At 50.7% G+C, this 18,515-nt stretch overlaps 1 protein-coding gene across 9 annotated transcripts in view; it reads right to left on the bottom strand.

Moving 5' to 3' along the window:
• Positions 1-18,515, bottom strand: part of UNC79 (unc-79 homolog, NALCN channel complex subunit) — a 198,914-nt gene that overhangs the window by 134,641 nt on the left and 45,758 nt on the right. For all 9 annotated transcript variants that reach the window (XR_009547198.1, XM_060180972.1, XM_060180977.1 and 6 more), the window contains exons 5-6: positions 10,803-10,895; positions 312-367 (exon numbers count right to left, since the gene is read on the bottom strand). Coding sequence is in view for 8 of the 9 variants with exons in the window: in XM_060180972.1 (XP_060036955.1) it covers positions 312-367; positions 10,803-10,895 (149 nt within the window). In the remaining variant the exon portion in view is untranslated. The remainder of the gene's footprint in view (positions 1-311; positions 368-10,802; positions 10,896-18,515) is intronic.

Genomic DNA, 18,515 nt, shown 5'->3' with positions numbered 1-18,515 from the left:
ACATTGCTTACCAAGGCACATCTTCTAGTAAAAACAGTACAAGTTCTCAGACAAGCTTTGAAATTAAAGTGCCAAAAATACAGTTTGATCATTCTAAGGAGAAAAAATACTCAATTACTTTTCTGTCAATTATCATTTCTGTGACAAATAGTAAATAATTAACCAGTAAGGTAATAATGATAGATTCTGTCAAACCAAAACAAGAAGACACCAATATGTTTGGCCTCAACAAGAGTTTTATATGCAAACAATTTGATTACATAATGTAAGTTAAGTTTGTGGTTAAGAGTTAAGTGTAGCTCAAGACTTACTTTCCAAACTTCTTGCTTATATTTCATGAGGCATTCCAATAATTGACAATGATACACTATAAGGAAGAAAATACAATTTGAACATGAAATACACATATCGAATATATTAAAACATAATTGTTTTATATTACTTTCATACATTAAGATGACTTTCCATTCTCATGAAGTTCAAAAGTACTTATTTCCACACATTCATACTTTTCAAAAACCATATAAGCTTCTAACTTCAAGCTTTATTCCAAGATCCCTAAGAAACATTTCTTTCAGTTATTACTAGAGAAAATATAAAGAAAACTCTTTAGTAGCATGGCTTTTGTCACATAAGTTGTTAGACATCTAAGCATAACATGTGAACAAGAATTACAGAGAAAAGCAGTAGCCTGCCCAGACCCCCAGGTATCTCACAGTCACGGGCAGTCAACAGTGTTGATTCTACGCAAAGAGCTTGGCAGGGATCAGCTCTGAATCACTTTATTGGGGAAATAGTGACTTGCAACATAGTCCCTCCATATGAGCACATTCTTAAATTTTTAACATATTTTTAAATATGTTATTTATCACTGGATAAAGACAGAGAGATATTGAGCGGGAAGGGGGAGGAAGGGAGGGAAAGAGACAGAGAGATAACTGCAGCCCTGCTTCACCACCCACAAAGTTTTCCCCCTGCAGGTGGCGACCAGAGGCTCCAACTCAGGTCCTTGCACACTGTGACATGTGCGCTTAGCCAGGTGTGTCACCAGCTGACCCCTTGAGCACAGTTTCTTCCACCTGCTAATAATAGTCTGCACACCACACCCATCACACGCTGAAGTCTCCTTCCACCTGCTGTGCACTGGGTCCCCAACATCCTTCTCAGCCCCTCCCGTCAGAATCCTTGGCCCTGCTGTGGCCGACCACAGCAGCCTGTTTCACGGGGGCTTCCCCTTGCTTTGACTCTTACATCCCGCCTATGAGTGAGGTGGTCCAGTATTCACCCTTCTCCTGGCTTCTCTCACTTAGCATGATTCTGTCCAGGTCCACCCATGACGGAGCAAAGGGGAGGCTCATCATGCCTTACGGCGAGCAGAGTGTCTGCACATACCTGTGTCAGAGCAGCACTGCCCGCAGTAGCCCCAAATCAAAAACAACCCAAATGTCCACCGGCAGGTGAGCGGTTAAGACACTGTGGTATAAGAGAGACAGGCCCAGGGAGAGACAGGCTGGGGGATCAGGTGAGTGGTTAAGACACTGCGGTATAAGAGAGACAGACCCGAGGAGAGACAGGCAGGGATGGACCCATCTGCCAGCACCCATGTCCAGCACAGAAGCAATGACAGAAGCCAGAACCTTCTACAGCCCATAAGAAATTTTGGTCCAAACTCCCAGAGGAGGAGAAATGTCAGGGGAAGATGACTTGAGGGCTCTGAACCCCAATTCCATCAGGACCCGGACAGAGAAGAGGAAAAAAAGAGGGACACTTAGAAGTAGTAACAGGTATAAGTGAACCTTAGAAAGGAAGAAAAAGCAGGACCATAAAAAATGGACAGGGAGGGGATCAGGCGGTAGCGCAGCGGGTTAGGGATCAGGCGGTAGCACAGCGGGTTAAGGACCGGCGTAAAGATCCCAGTTTGAGCCCCCGGCTCCCCACCTGCAGGGAGTCGCTTCCCAGGCGGTGAAGCAGGTCTACAGGTGTCTGTCTTTCTCTCCCCTCTCTGTCTTCCCCTCCTCTCTCCATTTCTCTCTGTCCTATCCAACAATGAGCGACATCAACACTAACAATAATAACCGCAATAAGGCTACAACAACAAGGGCAACAAAAGGGGAAAAAATGGCCTCCAGGAGCAGTGGATTCATGGTACAGGCACTGAGCCCCAGCAATAACCCTGGAGGCAAAAACAAAACAAAATAAAATAAAATAAAATAAAATAAAATAAAATAAAATAAAATAAAATAAAATGGCAGGGGGCCGGGCAGTATAGCACTGGGTTCAGCACACATAGGACCAGCCACATGGGAGCACCTGCAGGGACTCTTCATGACCAGCAGTGTCTCTCCTCCCTGTCTCCCTCTCTCCTTCTCTGCCTCACTCGGCTCCTCAACTTCTATCACAAAGAAAAAAATGGCCACCTGGAACTTCAGAGTTGTGCAGTCAATGAGGCCCAGCAATGATCCTGGTGACAAAACTTGAAGGAACGGAGGGAGGGAGGGAGACAGGGGAGAGAGAGAGGGAAGGAGGGAAGGAGGGAAAGAGAGAGAGGAGAGAGACGGAGAGAGAGGAGAGAGATGGAAAGAGAGGAGAGAGGGAGAGAGACAAGAGAGAGGGAGAGAGAGAGAGGAAGAGAGAGAGAGAGAGGGAGGAGAGAGAGGGAGGAGAGAGAGGGAGGAGAGAGAGAAAGGAGAGAGAGGGAGAGAGAGGGAGGAGAGAGAGAGAAGGAGGAAAGAGAGAGAGGAAAGAGAGCCAAGGGGGAGGAGAGAGAGGGAGGAGAGAGGGAGGGGCGGGCTCACCAAAAGCAGTGGCACTTCCACCTGTTTGCATTGCTGGGAAAGGATGTCCCTTAGCCAAGACGCTTTCTGTCTCCCCTAGCCCAACTCCCTCAGCCAAGATGCTCTCTGTCTCCCCTAGCCCAACTCCCTCAGCCAAGGTGCTCTCTGTCTCCCCTAGCCCAACTCCCTCAGCCAAGATGCTTTCTGTCTCCCCTAGCCCAACTCCCTCAGCCAAGATGCTCTCTGTCTCCCCTAGCCCAACTCCCTCAGCCAAGATGCTCTCTGTCTCCCCTAGCCCAACTCCCTCAGCCAAGATGCTCTCTGTCTCCCCTAGCCCAACTCCCTCAGCCAAGGTGCTCTCTGTCTCCCCTAGCCCAACTCCCTCAGCCAAGGTGCTCTCTGTCTCCCCTAGCCCAACTCCCTCAGCCAAGGTGCTTTCTGTCTCCCCTAGCCCAACTCCCTCAGCCAAGGTGCTCTCTGTCTCCCCTAGCCCAACTCCCTCAGCCAAGGTGCTCTCTGTCTCCCCTAGCCCAACTCCCTCAGCCAAGATGCTCTCTGTCTCCCCTAGCCCAACTCCCTCAGCCAAGATGCTCTCTGTCTCCCCTAGCCCAACTCCCTCAGCCAAGGTGCTTTCTGTCTCCCCTAGCCCAACTCCCTCAGCCAAGGTGCTTTCTGTCTCCCCTAGCCCAACTCCCTCAGCCAAGGTGCTCTCTGTCTCCCCTAGCCCAACTCCCTCAGCCAAGGTGCTCTCTGTCTCCCCTAGCCCAACTCCCTCAGCCAAGGTGCTCTCTGTCTCCCCTAGCCCAACTCCCTCAGCCAAGGTGCTCTCTGTCTCCCCTAGCCCAACTCCCTCAGCCAAGGTGCTCTCTGTCTCCCCTAGCCCAACTCCCTCAGCCAAGATGCTCTCTGTCTCCCCTAGCCCAACTCCCTCAGCCAAGGTGCTTTCTGTCTCCCCTAGCCCAACTCCCTCAGCCAAGGTGCTTTCTGTCTCCCCTAGCCCAACTCCCTCAGCCAAGGTGCTCTCTGTCTCCCCTAGCCCAACTCCCTCAGCCAAGATGCTCTCTGTCTCCCCTAGCCCAACTCCCTCAGCCAAGGTGCTTTCTGTCTCCCCTAGCCCAACTCCCTCAGCCAAGGTGCTTTCTGTCTCCCCTAGCCCAACTCCCTCAGCCAAGGTGCTCTCTGTCTCCCCTAGCCCAACTCCCTCAGCCAAGGTGCTCTCTGTCTCCCCTAGCCCAACTCCCTCAGCCAAGATGCTCTCTGTCTCCCCTAGCCCAACTCCCTCAGCCAAGGTGCTCTCTGTCTCCCCTAGCCCAACTCCCTCAGCCAAGGTGCTCTCTGTCTCCCCTAGCCCAACTCCCTCAGCCAAGGTGCTTTCTGTCTCCCCTAGCCCAACTCCCTCAGCCAAGGTGCTCTCTGTCTCCCCTAGCCCAACTCCCTCAGCCAAGATGCTCTCTGTCTCCCCTAGCCCAACTCCCTCAGCCAAGGTGCTTTCTGTCTCCCCTAGCCCAACTCCCTCAGCCAAGATGCTCTCTGTCTCCCCTAGCCCAACTCCCTCAGCCAAGATGCTCTCTGTCTCCCCTAGCCCAACTCCCTCAGCCAAGGTGCTTTCTGTCTCCCCTAGCCCAACTCCCTCAGCCAAGGTGCTCTCTGTCTCCCCTAGCCCAACTCCCTCAGCCAAGGTGCTCTCTGTCTCCCCTAGCCCAACTCCCTCAGCCAAGGTGCTCTCTGTCTCCCCTAGCCCAACTCCCTCAGCCAAGGTGCTCTCTGTCTCCCCTAGCCCAACTCCCTCAGCCAAGATGCTCTCTGTCTCCCCTAGCCCAACTCCCTCAGCCAAGATGCTCTCTGTCTCCCCTAGCCCAACTCCCTCAGCCAAGATGCTCTCTGTCTCCCCTAGCCCAACTCCCTCAGCCAAGATGCTCTCTGTCTCCCCTAGCCCAACTCCCTCAGCCAAGGTGCTTTCTGTCTCCCCTAGCCCAACTCCCTCAGCCAAGATGCTTTCTGTCTCCCCTAGCCCAACTCCCTCAGCCAAGATGCTCTCTGTCTCCCCTAGCCCAACTCCCTCAGCCAAGGTGCTCTCTGTCTCCCCTAGCCCAACTCCCTCAGCCAAGGTGCTCTCTGTCTCCCCTAGCCCAACTCCCTCAGCCAAGATGCTCTCTGTCTCCCCTAGCCCAACTCCCTCAGCCAAGATGCTCTCTGTCTCCCCTAGCCCAACTCCCTCAGCCAAGATGCTCTCTGTCTCCCCTAGCCCAACTCCCTCAGCCAAGGTGCTCTCTGTCTCCCCTAGCCCAACTCCCTCAGCCAAGGTGCTCTCTGTCTCCCCTAGCCCAACTCCCTCAGCCAAGGTGCTCTCTGTCTCCCCTAGCCCAACTCCCTCAGCCAAGGTGCTTTCTGTCTCCCCTAGCCCAACTCCCTCAGCCAAGGTGCTCTCTGTCTCCCCTAGCCCAACTCCCTCAGCCAAGGTGCTCTCTGTCTCCCCTAGCCCAACTCCCTCAGCCAAGGTGCTTTCTGTCTCCCCTAGCCCAACTCCCTCAGCCAAGATGCTCTCTGTCTCCCCTAGCCCAACTCCCTCAGCCAAGATGCTCTCTGTCTCCCCTAGCCCAACTCCCTCAGCCAAGGTGCTTTCTGTCTCCCCTAGCCCAACTCCCTCAGCCAAGGTGCTCTCTGTCTCCCCTAGCCCAACTCCCTCAGCCAAGGTGCTCTCTGTCTCCCCTAGCCCAACTCCCTCAGCCAAGGTGCTCTCTGTCTCCCCTAGCCCAACTCCCTCAGCCAAGGTGCTCTCTGTCTCCCCTAGCCCAACTCCCTCAGCCAAGATGCTCTCTGTCTCCCCTAGCCCAACTCCCTCAGCCAAGATGCTCTCTGTCTCCCCTAGCCCAACTCCCTCAGCCAAGATGCTCTCTGTCTCCCCTAGCCCAACTCCCTCAGCCAAGATGCTCTCTGTCTCCCCTAGCCCAACTCCCTCAGCCAAGGTGCTTTCTGTCTCCCCTAGCCCAACTCCCTCAGCCAAGATGCTTTCTGTCTCCCCTAGCCCAACTCCCTCAGCCAAGATGCTCTCTGTCTCCCCTAGCCCAACTCCCTCAGCCAAGGTGCTCTCTGTCTCCCCTAGCCCAACTCCCTCAGCCAAGGTGCTCTCTGTCTCCCCTAGCCCAACTCCCTCAGCCAAGATGCTCTCTGTCTCCCCTAGCCCAACTCCCTCAGCCAAGATGCTCTCTGTCTCCCCTAGCCCAACTCCCTCAGCCAAGATGCTCTCTGTCTCCCCTAGCCCAACTCCCTCAGCCAAGATGCTCTCTGTCTCCCCTAGCCCAACTCCCTCAGCCAAGGTGCTTTCTGTCTCCCCTAGCCCAACTCCCTCAGCCAAGATGCTCTCTGTCTCCCCTAGCCCAACTCCCTCAGCCAAGGTGCTCTCTGTCTCCCCTAGCCCAACTCCCTCAGCCAAGGTGCTCTCTGTCTCCCCTAGCCCAACTCCCTCAGCCAAGGTGCTCTCTGTCTCCCCTAGCCCAACTCCCTCAGCCAAGGTGCTTTCTGTCTCCCCTAGCCCAACTCCCTCAGCCAAGGTGCTCTCTGTCTCCCCTAGCCCAACTCCCTCAGCCAAGGTGCTCTCTGTCTCCCCTAGCCCAACTCCCTCAGCCAAGGTGCTCTCTGTCTCCCCTAGCCCAACTCCCTCAGCCAAGATGCTCTCTGTCTCCCCTAGCCCAACTCCCTCAGCCAAGATGCTCTCTGTCTCCCCTAGCCCAACTCCCTCAGCCAAGATGCTTTCTGTCTCCCCTAGCCCAACTCCCTCAGCCAAGATGCTCTCTGTCTCCCCTAGCCCAACTCCCTCAGCCAAGATGCTCTCTGTCTCCCCTAGCCCAACTCCCTCAGCCAAGATGCTCTCTGTCTCCCCTAGCCCAACTCCCTCAGCCAAGGTGCTTTCTGTCTCCCCTAGCCCAACTCCCTCAGCCAAGATGCTCTCTGTCTCCCCTAGCCCAACTCCCTCAGCCAAGGTGCTTTCTGTCTCCCCTAGCCCAACTCCCTCAGCCAAGATGCTCTCTGTCTCCCCTAGCCCAACTCCAAGTCTATCAGGTCAGGAAGCAGACCTCTCTAGTCCCCGGCGGCTTCTGTGTTGTTCCAGCCAAAGAGAATTTTCACTCTGGCTCTCCCTAGACTTTCAGCTGCTCACAGCTTCCTTCACAGCACTGTCTCCCTGCGCTCACTACCTGTCCCACTGCCTGTGGGAGACACGGCCTTGCTAGTCAAGGTCCACAGCCCTCGCTCTCGCCCATCTCCCTACACAGGCTGCAAAGCCAGCTGTCTCCCAGGCCCCTGCCTCTAACAGCAGCCGCGGATTCGGCTCTGGGCAGTACGATCTAACAGCATCTGCGGAGGGGCTTCTGAGACCTCCTGTTTCACTCGCACAAAATGAAATCAGCACACCAGGTGACCCTGGCTGACGCTGCCCCTGCCCCTTTTGGGGGTGTGGCTGCAGGAACACTAGGGCCTCACTACAGCAACCATCTTGGAAATTTAGAAGACCAGGACACACACAGGTGCAACCTCAGAGCTGATAAAGCTTACTTCCTCTCAAGGAACAATAAGCATAGTTTAACAAACACCCCTGGGCCGAGTGGTGACGTGCCTGGTTAGTGCACATATTACAGTGTGCAAGGACCCAGGTTTTTCCCACCTGCAGAGGGAAAGCTTTGTGGCTGGTGAAGCAGAGCTGCAGATGTCTCTCTGTCTCTCTCCCTCCCTCCCCCTTCCCTCGATTTCTGTCTCTACCCAATAATTTTTTTTAAATGCCCCAGTTGGTCAGCCAAACCCATCCTAAGAAAGAGTTTCTTTTTCCCTGGCAAATTCATCCCTTCTCGCCTCTGAAACCCTGATAAGCCCAGCCCACATCTTAATCCGTGATCTCTCGTACACAATCTAAACTCATATAACATCAGTTTCTTTCTACATCAAAGTCAGCGAGTGTCACTGGACACTGACCTCTAGGCTCAACATTCATTGCCCCTTGGCAGTGTTCTGAATTTCAGCTTCATTCTACAAATCCCAATACCATCACCCTAACTCTCTCTCTCTCTTTCTCTCTCTCTCTCTCTTTCCCTCGCTCTCTCTCTCTCTCTCTCTCCCCCTTTCCCTAAAGAAGCTGATTTACTTGCACTGTGTTCTGGCACAGAGAATCGTCACAGAGGTTACAGTGTGTGTATTTCAGCCGTTCGGAGAGGCAGTCAACACAAAGAGCCCTAGCCTAGGCTGCACCACTCCCTCACACAACATGTAGGATGCTCTCTCAGTAGCCTTGCTGCCCCTTCCAGGTCCCCTGTCTCAATGCTCAGCGACAAAGGAGAAATGTGAGTGGCGCCCTCTGTGACTGCCCTATGAACAGACCCCAAGAGGCCCTTTGCTTAAACTGCTCCCTCCCTGAAGGTCCCCCTGCCTCTCAGCCAAAAACACCCAGACTGAGAGCCACCCTGCACCCAGGGACATGAAGCCTTTTCTGGTCATTTCAGTCCACAGCATTCTCCCTGTAGTGCATGAATACTTTCAGTAACATTTACTTGGACATTTTCATGTTTTACACGCACAAATGGCTGCCATGTATGAATTCACTGGAGCTCCACAGAAGCCCATGCTTCCCATTTCCAGCCGTCTGCAGCACAAACGCCTACTGCCCGAACAAGGACAGGCCTGTGGCCTAACATGGAATCAGCTTCAGGTTCCCGGCAGTCACCTGCTGTCTCTCCCAAATAACAATAAAGGTCCAAGGGCCAGAGGGTGGGAGACGGGCAAAACATGTGTGAGGGCCTGGGTTCAAGTCCTAGCACCCCATGGGAGCACCGAGAATGGCACAGGGAGTCCCACCCCCTGTCACCAGCTGAGAGCAGAACTGCTGCGGTGAGGCCGCTGTACAGAGGACATCTGAAGTCCCTGGAGTGCTGTGTGGGCACATTAGAAAGAACCGCGGTCTAGGAGAAAGGTCAGCAGGAGGCCAAAGCACCCGCACGCAGAAGTGTCTCCCAGCACTAGGCTAGTCCAAAGTCCCGAACGTAATTCTCAGAACAGACATCTGGCAAGGAACAGTCCCCCAGGAACAGAGGAAGATAGAAATCTGGAAGCAGCAGGAGCTTCTCATGCAAGTGTTCACACACAGACTGTACGGACAAGCTGCTGTCCGCTGCGTGTCTCTTATGCACCTGTCACTCACATGCCCCTGAAAGCCTTGCAGCCACCTCCTAAGGTACTCAGGCACGCTTCCCACCTGGCAGGAGAGGAAGAGCAGTCGTAGGGAAGCCAGGGGACTTGTTTCAAGCTTATGTGACGGGCAATTAGACAGGTGAGCTCAGTGGTGAGCAAACAAGCACCTTGTCTCCAATGCCCCCAAGCACGTGCCATTCCTGAAAAGATGAGGACCGGACACCAGCACCCACTAGAGCACACACTGCCAGTGTGAAGGCCTCGGCGTGAGGCCCAGGGAGCCACGTGGGAGCACCTGCAGAGGGGACACTTCATGAGTGGAGGGGCAGGGCTGTGGGATCTCTCCTTTTCTCTGTCTCTTTTTCTCTCTGCCTCTCACTCTCTACCTAGAGAAAAGATTTTTTAAATGATCACCGGCAACAATGGAGCCATACAGTCACCGAGCCCCAGCAGTAACTCTGGTGACAAAAGTGAAAAAGGCATGAGGACCAGAGCTTCCTGGTGAGACCTCAACTGGTGAAATTCCATACAAAAGTGTTTCCCCAAGACAAAAACAAGCGATGTTTTCAGGAGCCTTTGAGTCAAACAGCACACTGTAAACCTTCCCTAAATACATGCATCTCTTAAATCAATGTAATGGTTACAAGGGGCTTCCTAGATAGAGGATAGCACTCTAGAGTCACAAGCGTTGGGATTCTGAAATAAGACTTTTTTCCTTAGCCTGAGATGAAAACTTGCTGCTGCTGCTGCTGCTGCTGCTGCTGCTGCTGCTGCTGCTGCTGCTGCTGCTGCTATTGTTATATTGAAAACAATGCAGCCAGGGTTTTGGAGATAGACACACAGTAGAAGGCACACCTTACCAAGTGTGAGGACCTGAATTCAAGACTTGCTCACAATGTGTGAACACTCGTATTCAGAAGCCTCACAGCTGTGAAGCAATATGGGAGTGTCTGCTTCTCTTTCTGTCTCTCTCCCCATCTCTCTCCAGCTCTACCTCACTGGGAGAAGTGGGCTTGAATTCTTGTCAGTGCCAACAGTCCTTTCCTTCTTAGGTGGGTTTTTTTAAAGTCTGTCTGCAGCAGAACTGCTGAACAGAAGTCAAACAAAGCAGGTAAAAACACCATTGGGGTTCATGAACCAGAAACCAAAACATGGTGTTATTTTTCATCTAACCAATTCCATACAAAGTGCATGATAATATCAATAACAAGTTATAATTGGTAGAAATAATAAATTTTTTTCAATCCCTTTAACCCTTTTTTTAAAAGTATCTTTCTTTTAAATCTTTATTTATTGGATAGAAACAGCCAGAAGGGAGTGATAGAGACAGAGAGACAGCAAAACACCTGCAGCACTGCTTCACTACTCGCAAAGCTTTCCCCCTGCAGGTGAGGACTGGGGGCTCGAACCCAGGTCCTTGCTCATGCATGCGCTCAACCAGGTGCACCACCACCCGGCCCCCCCTTTAACCCTATTATGAATCTGTTCTAAGGAAATGATGTGTGGGATTTATTATGCTCAAGGATACTCATAATGCAATAGAATAGCAAATTCAGAAAACATTAACAATGGTTAGTGTTAAGAAGAATTGCAAGTGATTTCTGTACTTCTAATTGAGCAATTTATATAGACTTGCATTCAATCAATTTCCAGTCAGTTTTCTAAAACCATGTACTAACAGCAACAGGCAAAGGAAATTTATTTCAACTAAAAGCCAGCCTCCCAGTGCACCTGCAGCTGTCGTGTTACAAGGACACTGTCTCTCAGGTGAGAAAATCTAGCCTGCACACTGGAGAACTTCTTCAGTCACTGGTTCCGGAACCAGGCAGGACGCTCACACGCGCACGCACTCACCTGGGTTGGAGGTGTACTGCATTGCAATCATTAGCATCGACGATGCAGACAGGTTGACATGGGCAGGAACTCCTTCTCTCCTTGAGGAACCCACTGCAACCAGAATATTTCAGAATTAGACACGACCTCTATGGGCACTTAGGACAACTGAGAAAGAAAACCGTTTCAAACGGCCCCGGTCAGGGTGCAGGGAGTGGCCCACGGGTGGAGCGCGAATCTGCAGCTTGCGCCCCGCACTGCATGGCGACACAAAGACCGGCAGCAAGAGTGAAAATAGAAGAAACCACAACAAGGGCAACACGATGGAAAAATGGCCACTAGGAGCAGGGGCTCCACAGTGCAGACGCCCACCGAGCCCCAGCGAGAGGCCTGGAGGCAAAACAGAAAAATAAATTAATTAATCTAATTAAATAAAAAATTTAAAAAATAGAAGGAAACGGAAGGAGCACATGGCTGCTACGGGTGCTTGGGCCTCCCTCTCCTCCACCTCTCTTTTTTAATATCGTTTACTTATTTAAGATGGAGATGGAGACATTGGGAGGGAAGGAAGAGATAGAGGTAGACAGAGAGAGAGAGACGCCTGCAGCCCTGCTTCACCACTTGTGAAGCTTCCCCTGCAGGCGGGGACCAGGAGCTCGAGCCAGGGTTCTTGAACAGTAAACTAGGTGGACCAACATCCGGCCCCTCTCCCTCCATCAATCTCTCTCTCTCTCTAGAGAGAGACACACACACACACACACGCACACGCACACGCACACATACACGCACACGCACACGCACACACACACACACGCACACACACACACACGCACACACACACACACACACAGAGATCAGAAACTGAGCCAGGGAAGCAACTCAAAAACACAAGGCCCTAGGTTCATTCCAGGTACCACATGAAAAAACACCACTGGCCAATGAAATCAGTGGAGGTTTTCCACACATGAAACCAGAGTCTGCCCTGATGTAGAATGCTTTTTTAATTTAATATTTATTTATTTGTTCCCTTTTGTTGCCCTTGTTTTTTTATTGTTGTTATAGTTATTATTGTTGTTGTTGTTGTAGTTGATGTCGTCATTGTTGGATAGGACAGAGAGAAATGGAGAGAGGAGGGGAAGACAGACTGGGGGGAGAGAAAGACAGACACCTGCAGACCTGCTTCACCGCCTGTGAAGCGACTCCCCTGCAGGTGGGGAGCCGGGGGCTTGAACGCCAGTCCTTGCGCTTTGCGCCACATGCGCTTAACCCGCTGCACGACCGACCGCCTGACTCCCTGTATAGTGCTTTTTATCGTCACCATCGATAGCCGAGCCTCTTGAGAAGCAAGGAGCAGCTGGGACAATGCCAGAACCGGTGGAGTGAACCTGTCACAGCCCCACTCGCATCTGCTCTCTACTCCCCCTTGAGTGGCAAAGAAGGAACCAGAAGTCTCTGTGCTGTGCCCAGAGAACCACGTGAGAATTAAAAGCTCTGGCGCAGCCATTCCGCCACTCCAGGCCACGTTTTCATCCAGACAGAAGGAGAGAGTAACAGTGAGGCAGAAATAAAGAAAGAGAGGATAATACTTCTGCCAGCGTTGTAACTGCCCCATGAGGTGCCTGGGCTCAGACCTGGCTCACCCAAGGTGCCCTGCCCAGGGAGCTACGTGACTGATCCAGACAAAGCACTTTCAGACCCAACTCCAGTGTATGAACTTTTATACTAAGGACTTAACACAGACACCTTATCACTGAAGTTGGTAAATGCAAACTTCAATCCCAGCTTACAGAGAACAGCGTCTTCAGTTCCCACGTATCATTAAGCAAGTGTACCCAAACCTTCACGTGTAGCCTCAACACCAGGACCTTCACTACCATGGGAACCATGTGTTTGGTTTCCCAGAGCTTACCGTCTTCAGATAAATCGCAGCTGTGAAAGGTGAAGCACTTCTGGACTCTGTGAATGAAATGCCACCAGAACTTTCGTCCCATGCCACAGAACCCAGTCACAAGGCACACTGGCGACTTTGGGTCCATCTCACAGTTGTCAGATGGTCTACTGTGCACTCACATCACTGCTTCACAGACATCTCCAAGTGGCTTGTTTACAGTGGCGTTGTGCCTCTCCCTTCCTAGCAGAACATGTCAGGGAACCCAGCTAAGGACTTAACACCAGCAGTAGTGGAGGTCACTGGGGTGATGTGTTTTATCCAGAAAACTTTATCATTCTAAAGCAAGCCCGCCATGGGAGGCACTTTATGAGCACTCATATTAAAAGATGAAGCCCTCTCTTCTTAGGGGTAATTGCAGAAGTTGGGCTTGTATGGAATAACTATCAACAAAGAATGAACAAAACAATGAGTGTAACACCTTCAAAACAGCCAGCTCTCACTAACCTACTCACGGTGAAGACCACTAACATGGGTAGCAGCTCTCACTGACCTACTCACGGTGAAGACCACTAACATGGGTAGCAGCAAAGAAAGCAGAGACTTTTCAAACCTGATTTACTTGACTATATTTTATATCAAAGTGCAGTGGTGTGGAGGTTTACGTCTCATGTGCAAAAAAAAAAAAAAAAAAGAAGGTATCTTAGAGTGAAACATGTGCACAGAAGAGCCATTAAAATGTCAACAAAGGGTTTTTCATAGAACAGAACAAAAAAATGTTGACATGATTCATTCTTTTTTACACAGGGGAATCTGAACACCCTAGTGCTGGCCTTTAAAATAGCCTTCTAGAAAGAAACTAACCCGATAAATCATTGAGTTCCACTAACCTGAGTTAGTTCTTATTACCTGAAGCCCAGTTGCTGCTAACCCACCAAGAAGGTGATACTCAGGTAGAGAAATTAGCTTGGTGGGCTAGGGAGATAGCTCAGCCTGTTAGAGCATCAACTCTCATGCCTGAGGCCCCAGAGGTCACTGATTCAATCCTTGGTACGACCACAATACAGCATAGCTAAGCAGTGCTCTGCTCTCACTCTCTCAATAAATAACAGTCTTAAAAGAAAATTAATTTTTAAAAACCAGTGTAGCTATCTGATATGAATATGTATTGAGTAGTACACAAAAGTTACACAATGATCTGATCAGTCCTTTTGCCCTAGAAAAGCTGATGAATCAAGTAGGACCAATCAAGGAAACGGAACTTGGAGCTGAATCCTGAAGCAGATGCCTTGCTCTCAAATGCTATGGTGTCATAGCTTTAAATGCAGCCTCGGAGGCTGGGGACGGGGGCAGGAGCTGAGAGTTCTGATCTGATTGGAAGCAGAAAAGTCACATATGTAATAAGCCTGCCAGGCGTGAGATGTGGGCACGTGGTGGACCTCTGTTTGAGAGCTACTACAGGACTGGGGAGACAGCACCACAGTTCTACAAAGGCTCTCATGACTGAGGCTCTGAAGTCCCAGGTTCCATCCCCGGCACCACCATCAGCCAGAGCTGAGCAGGGCCCTGATCCTTCTCTCTGTGTCTTTCCCTCTGTCTCTCCCTCTCTCTCTCTCTAGTTAAAATAAACTAAAAAATTATAAATAAAAAAAATAGAGAGAGAAGGATAAAGAGAGTCTACTCTGTGATGAGAAAAGAGAAAGGAATGCTCTCTGTGGTGTCCGGGTGAGGGAGCAGAACTGCACGTTCTCTGCGCCTCTAGTTTAAAAGAGTCTAGGCCCCAGCCGCTCAAGGGAGTATCACAGACATGAGCTCGTATCTCCAGAATGTGCACATAGTGCACGTACAGGCACATGCGCATGCACCTCCACATGTGAGTGATTTCCCCTTTGTCCACCACAAACACACCGCTCCTGGAGGCCATTTTCCCCATTTAGTTGCCTTTGTTGTTGTTACTGTTATTGTCATTGCTGTTGTTGTCGTATAGGTTAGAGAGAAATCGAGAGGGGAGGGGAAGACAGAGGGGGAGAGAAAGACAGACACCTGCAGACCTGCTTCATTGCCTGTGAAGCGACTCCCCTTGCAGGTAGGGAGCCGAGGGCTCGAACCGGGATCCTTCCGCAGGTCCTTGTGCTTCACACCTGTGTGCTTAACCCGCTGTGCTACCACCTGCCCCCCCATCTCAAATTTTGTAATAATAAGTGTTTCTAAAAAATGAAAACTACGAGCAGCAAATGCTGGAGAGGGTGTGGGGTCAAAGGAACCCTCCTGCACTGCTGGTGGGAATGTCAATGGGCCCAACCTCTGTGGAGAACAGTCTGGAGAACTCTCAGAAGGCTGGCAATGGACCTACCATATGACCCTGCAATTCCTCTCCTGGGCATAGATCCTAAGGAATCCAACACACCCATCCGAAAAGATCTGTGTACACATATGTTCTTGGCAGCACAATTTATAATAGCCAAAACCTGGAAGCAACCCAGGTGTCCAACAACAGATGAGTGGCTGAGCAAGTTGTGGTCTATATACACAATGGAATACTACTCAGCTGTAAAAAATGGTGACTTCACCATTTTCAGCCCATCTTGGATGGAGCTTGAAGAAATCATGCTAAGTGAAATAAGTCAGAAGCAGAAGGATGAATATGGGATGATCTTACTCTCAGGAAGATGCTGAAAAACAAGAGAAGAGAAAGCACAAGTAGAACCTGAACTGGAGCTGGCGTATTGCACCAAAGTAAAAGACTCTGGAGTGGGGTGGGTGGGGAGAATACAGGTCCATGAAGGATGACAGAGGACCTAGTGGGGGTTGTCTTGTTATATGGGAAACTGGGAAATGTTATTATGCATGTACAAACTATTGCATTTACTGTCGAATGTAAAACACTAATTCCCCAAAAAAGAAATTTAAAAGAAGAAGAAGAAGGGAAAGCACAAAGCAGAACGTGGACTGTGGCCGGCATGGCTGGCGTCCTGCACCAGAGTAAAAGACTGGGGGCGGGGGGGGGGAGTACAGGTCTAAAAGGATGACAGAGGACCTAGTGGGGGTTGTATTGTTATGTGTAAAACTGAGAATGTTATGCATGTACAAACCGTTGTATTTACTGGCAAATGTAAAACATTAATCCCCCAATAAAAAAATTACAAAAAAAAAAAAAGAAAGAAAAGAAAAGAAAACTACAGGGCGGGGGCAGATAGCATAGTGGTTCTGCAAAGACTCTCATGCTCTGAAGTCCCAGATTCAATCCGTAAACCAGAGCTGAGCAGTGCACTGGTAACAAATAAATAAATGAGATGGAAACTGCCACTAAAGGAGGCTGGGAATCGCCATGCCTGGAGGCCTTATAAATGGAGAAAGGTCCAAACGTCTAAGTGATTTAGGTGTGTTCTATTTGGACACTGGCCCAAATACCTCACCGGCCTCTGGCTAGCCACCCTGCCCCACAGATCCAAGCTTTCCCTCAATGACGGTCAGCCACAGAGCTAACCCACCCCTGACTCAAGCACTAGGAACCTGGATCCAGTCCTCTCATAAACAGACGACGCCTGGTAATTTCCTAGCCTCCTACCAGACAGAATAAAATCCCTGCAAGTCTAATTTAATAAGCATGCACAGGCACACGTCACTGATTGAATCTTGTTAAAATGGCATGATGTAAACAGATGTGCAGCCTGTACCCCTGAGGGTGGATAAAGCCAAGGCTACCCACTGTGGACTGGAGACTCAAAATAAGAAACGCTGACGGCCACATGCCCAGGAAATGGGCCGGAAATGTTTAAGTTCTGTTTCCTGTCCTCTTCCCAAAGACCCTATCCCAGACCCTCCCTGTATGCAAAGGGACCGTTCCCAAACCTGTCCCTCCTTTTCAGAGTTGCCAACGTGCTATCATGCGTAGCTCAAAGAATTCTCACTGACAATTGTATGTGGGAAAAAAAGTCCATCTTATAACAGAGAAATACAATTATTTGCAGTGAGCACCTATCTGATTCTTATTTATTTATTTGTTTGTTTATTTATTGCCTCAAGGGTTATCGCCGGGGCTCAGCGCCTGCACTACGAATCCACTGCTCCTGGTGGCCATTTTTCCCATTTTGTTGCCCTTGTTGTTATTGTTACTGTTATTGTTGCTATTGCTGCCGTGGCTGTTGGATAGGACAGAGAGAAATGGAGACAGGAGGGGAAGACAGAGAGGGGGAGAGAAAGACAGACACCTGCAGACCTGCTTCATTGCTTGTGAAACGACCCCCCTGCAGGTGGGGAACTGGGGCTCCTTGCGTCGGTCCCTGTGCTTCTCGCCATGTGCACTTAAAGCCGCTACACTCCCGCCAGCCACCCCCACCGTCTGATCCTTAAGCCCCGTGACAGTCAGTTGACTTGATAGCTACAGTTCTAGGCACGGGGACTGTTCAGCACCTGCTATGTGCCAGGCGTCATTCCAGGCCCTGGAATCAAAGCAGTAAACAAAGCAGGCAAGTCTGTCTTTGGGGGCCAAGGGCGAAAGTCACCCCAGTACCAGGCAGGCACTAGGCAGGCGGGCTAAAGGTGGACTGACTGAGGACTCAGCTCCTTGCTCTCACTCCGCTCCACTGTTGAGTAAGCCGCACGTGGCTAGTGGCCACCGGAATGGACAACAGAACTGGTCATCACAGACAGTTGTGTGGAGAGTGCCGCCATGGAGAAACACCAAGTTCAGAAGGGAAGAGAGTAGTCTGCATGCCACCTGAGCCACAGGGTAAGAAGGGCATCGCACAGGCTGCAGGATCTGAACCAAGAATGAAGAAGCCTGTGACCACTTGAGAGAAGGGTTCTGAGATAAAGAAATGCCTGGAGGACAAGAAAACCCGGAAGTTATGAGATTCGCGAGTCTATAAAAGTGCTAAGAGCTAGGAGTCGGGTGGTAGCTCGGTGGATTAAGCGCACGTGGCGCCAAGTGCAAGGACCGGTGGAAGGATCCTGGGGTTCGAGCCCCCGGCTCCCCACCTGCAGGGGAATTGCTTCACAGGTGGTGAAGCAGGTCTGCAGGTGTCTGTCTTTCTCTCCCCGTCTCTGTCTTCCCCTCCTCTCTCCATTTCTCTCTGTCCTATCTAAAAAAAGAGAAAAAAAAAAGTGTCAAGAGCTTGCTATGGCCTGCAGGCTGGAGGCGGGCAAGCAAGGATGGAGCAGTAAGCCAGGCAGGGCCGAGCACATAGCTTTCTGCTTAGTCAACAGTTTGTCCTGCTTTCTATCCTACTACCTGTCAGCCACCAAGTCGAAGATGCTCCCACGACGCCATCCTAACCTCCCTGGGCAGACGACCTCGTCAGTGTGTCCTGAAACCCCCCCTCCCCAGGGCCCTGCCCCACTAGGGAAAGACAGAAACAGGCTGGGGGTGTGGATCCACCTGCCAACACCCATGTCCAGTGGCAAAGCAATTACAGAAGCCATAACTTCCACATTCTGCTCCCCATAAAGAATTTTGATCAATACTCCCAGTGGGGGTAAATGTGAGTGGAAGATGCCCAGAGGGCTCTGAACCCCATTCCACCAGGACCCAGAGAGAGAAGAGGAAAAAAGGAGGGACACTCGGAAGTAGTAACAGGTATAGGTGTGACTCAGAAAGGTAGAGAAGGCAGGACCACAGAAAATGGGCAAATATATATAAATACAGTCATAGAAATAATAGTCTTCAACTATAAACCATGAATCCCTCCAACAATGAAGAGAAAATAAGAAAGAAAAAGAAATACTAGTCAACCCATATCTGTGACCTTAGGAAAACTACTGCTGTTTCTAATGAAGGGAGTGGGGTCACAGAGCTCTGGTGGTGGGAACGGGATGGAATTAAGCCCATTATCTCATAACTGTGT

The sequence above is a fragment of the Erinaceus europaeus genome, chromosome 22, assembly GCF_950295315.1.
Source record: "Erinaceus europaeus chromosome 22, mEriEur2.1, whole genome shotgun sequence".
NCBI lineage: Eukaryota > Metazoa > Chordata > Mammalia > Eulipotyphla > Erinaceidae > Erinaceus > Erinaceus europaeus.
The sequence above is the reverse complement of the archived record's forward strand: the minus strand, read 5'-3'. Positions and strand labels throughout refer to the sequence as shown.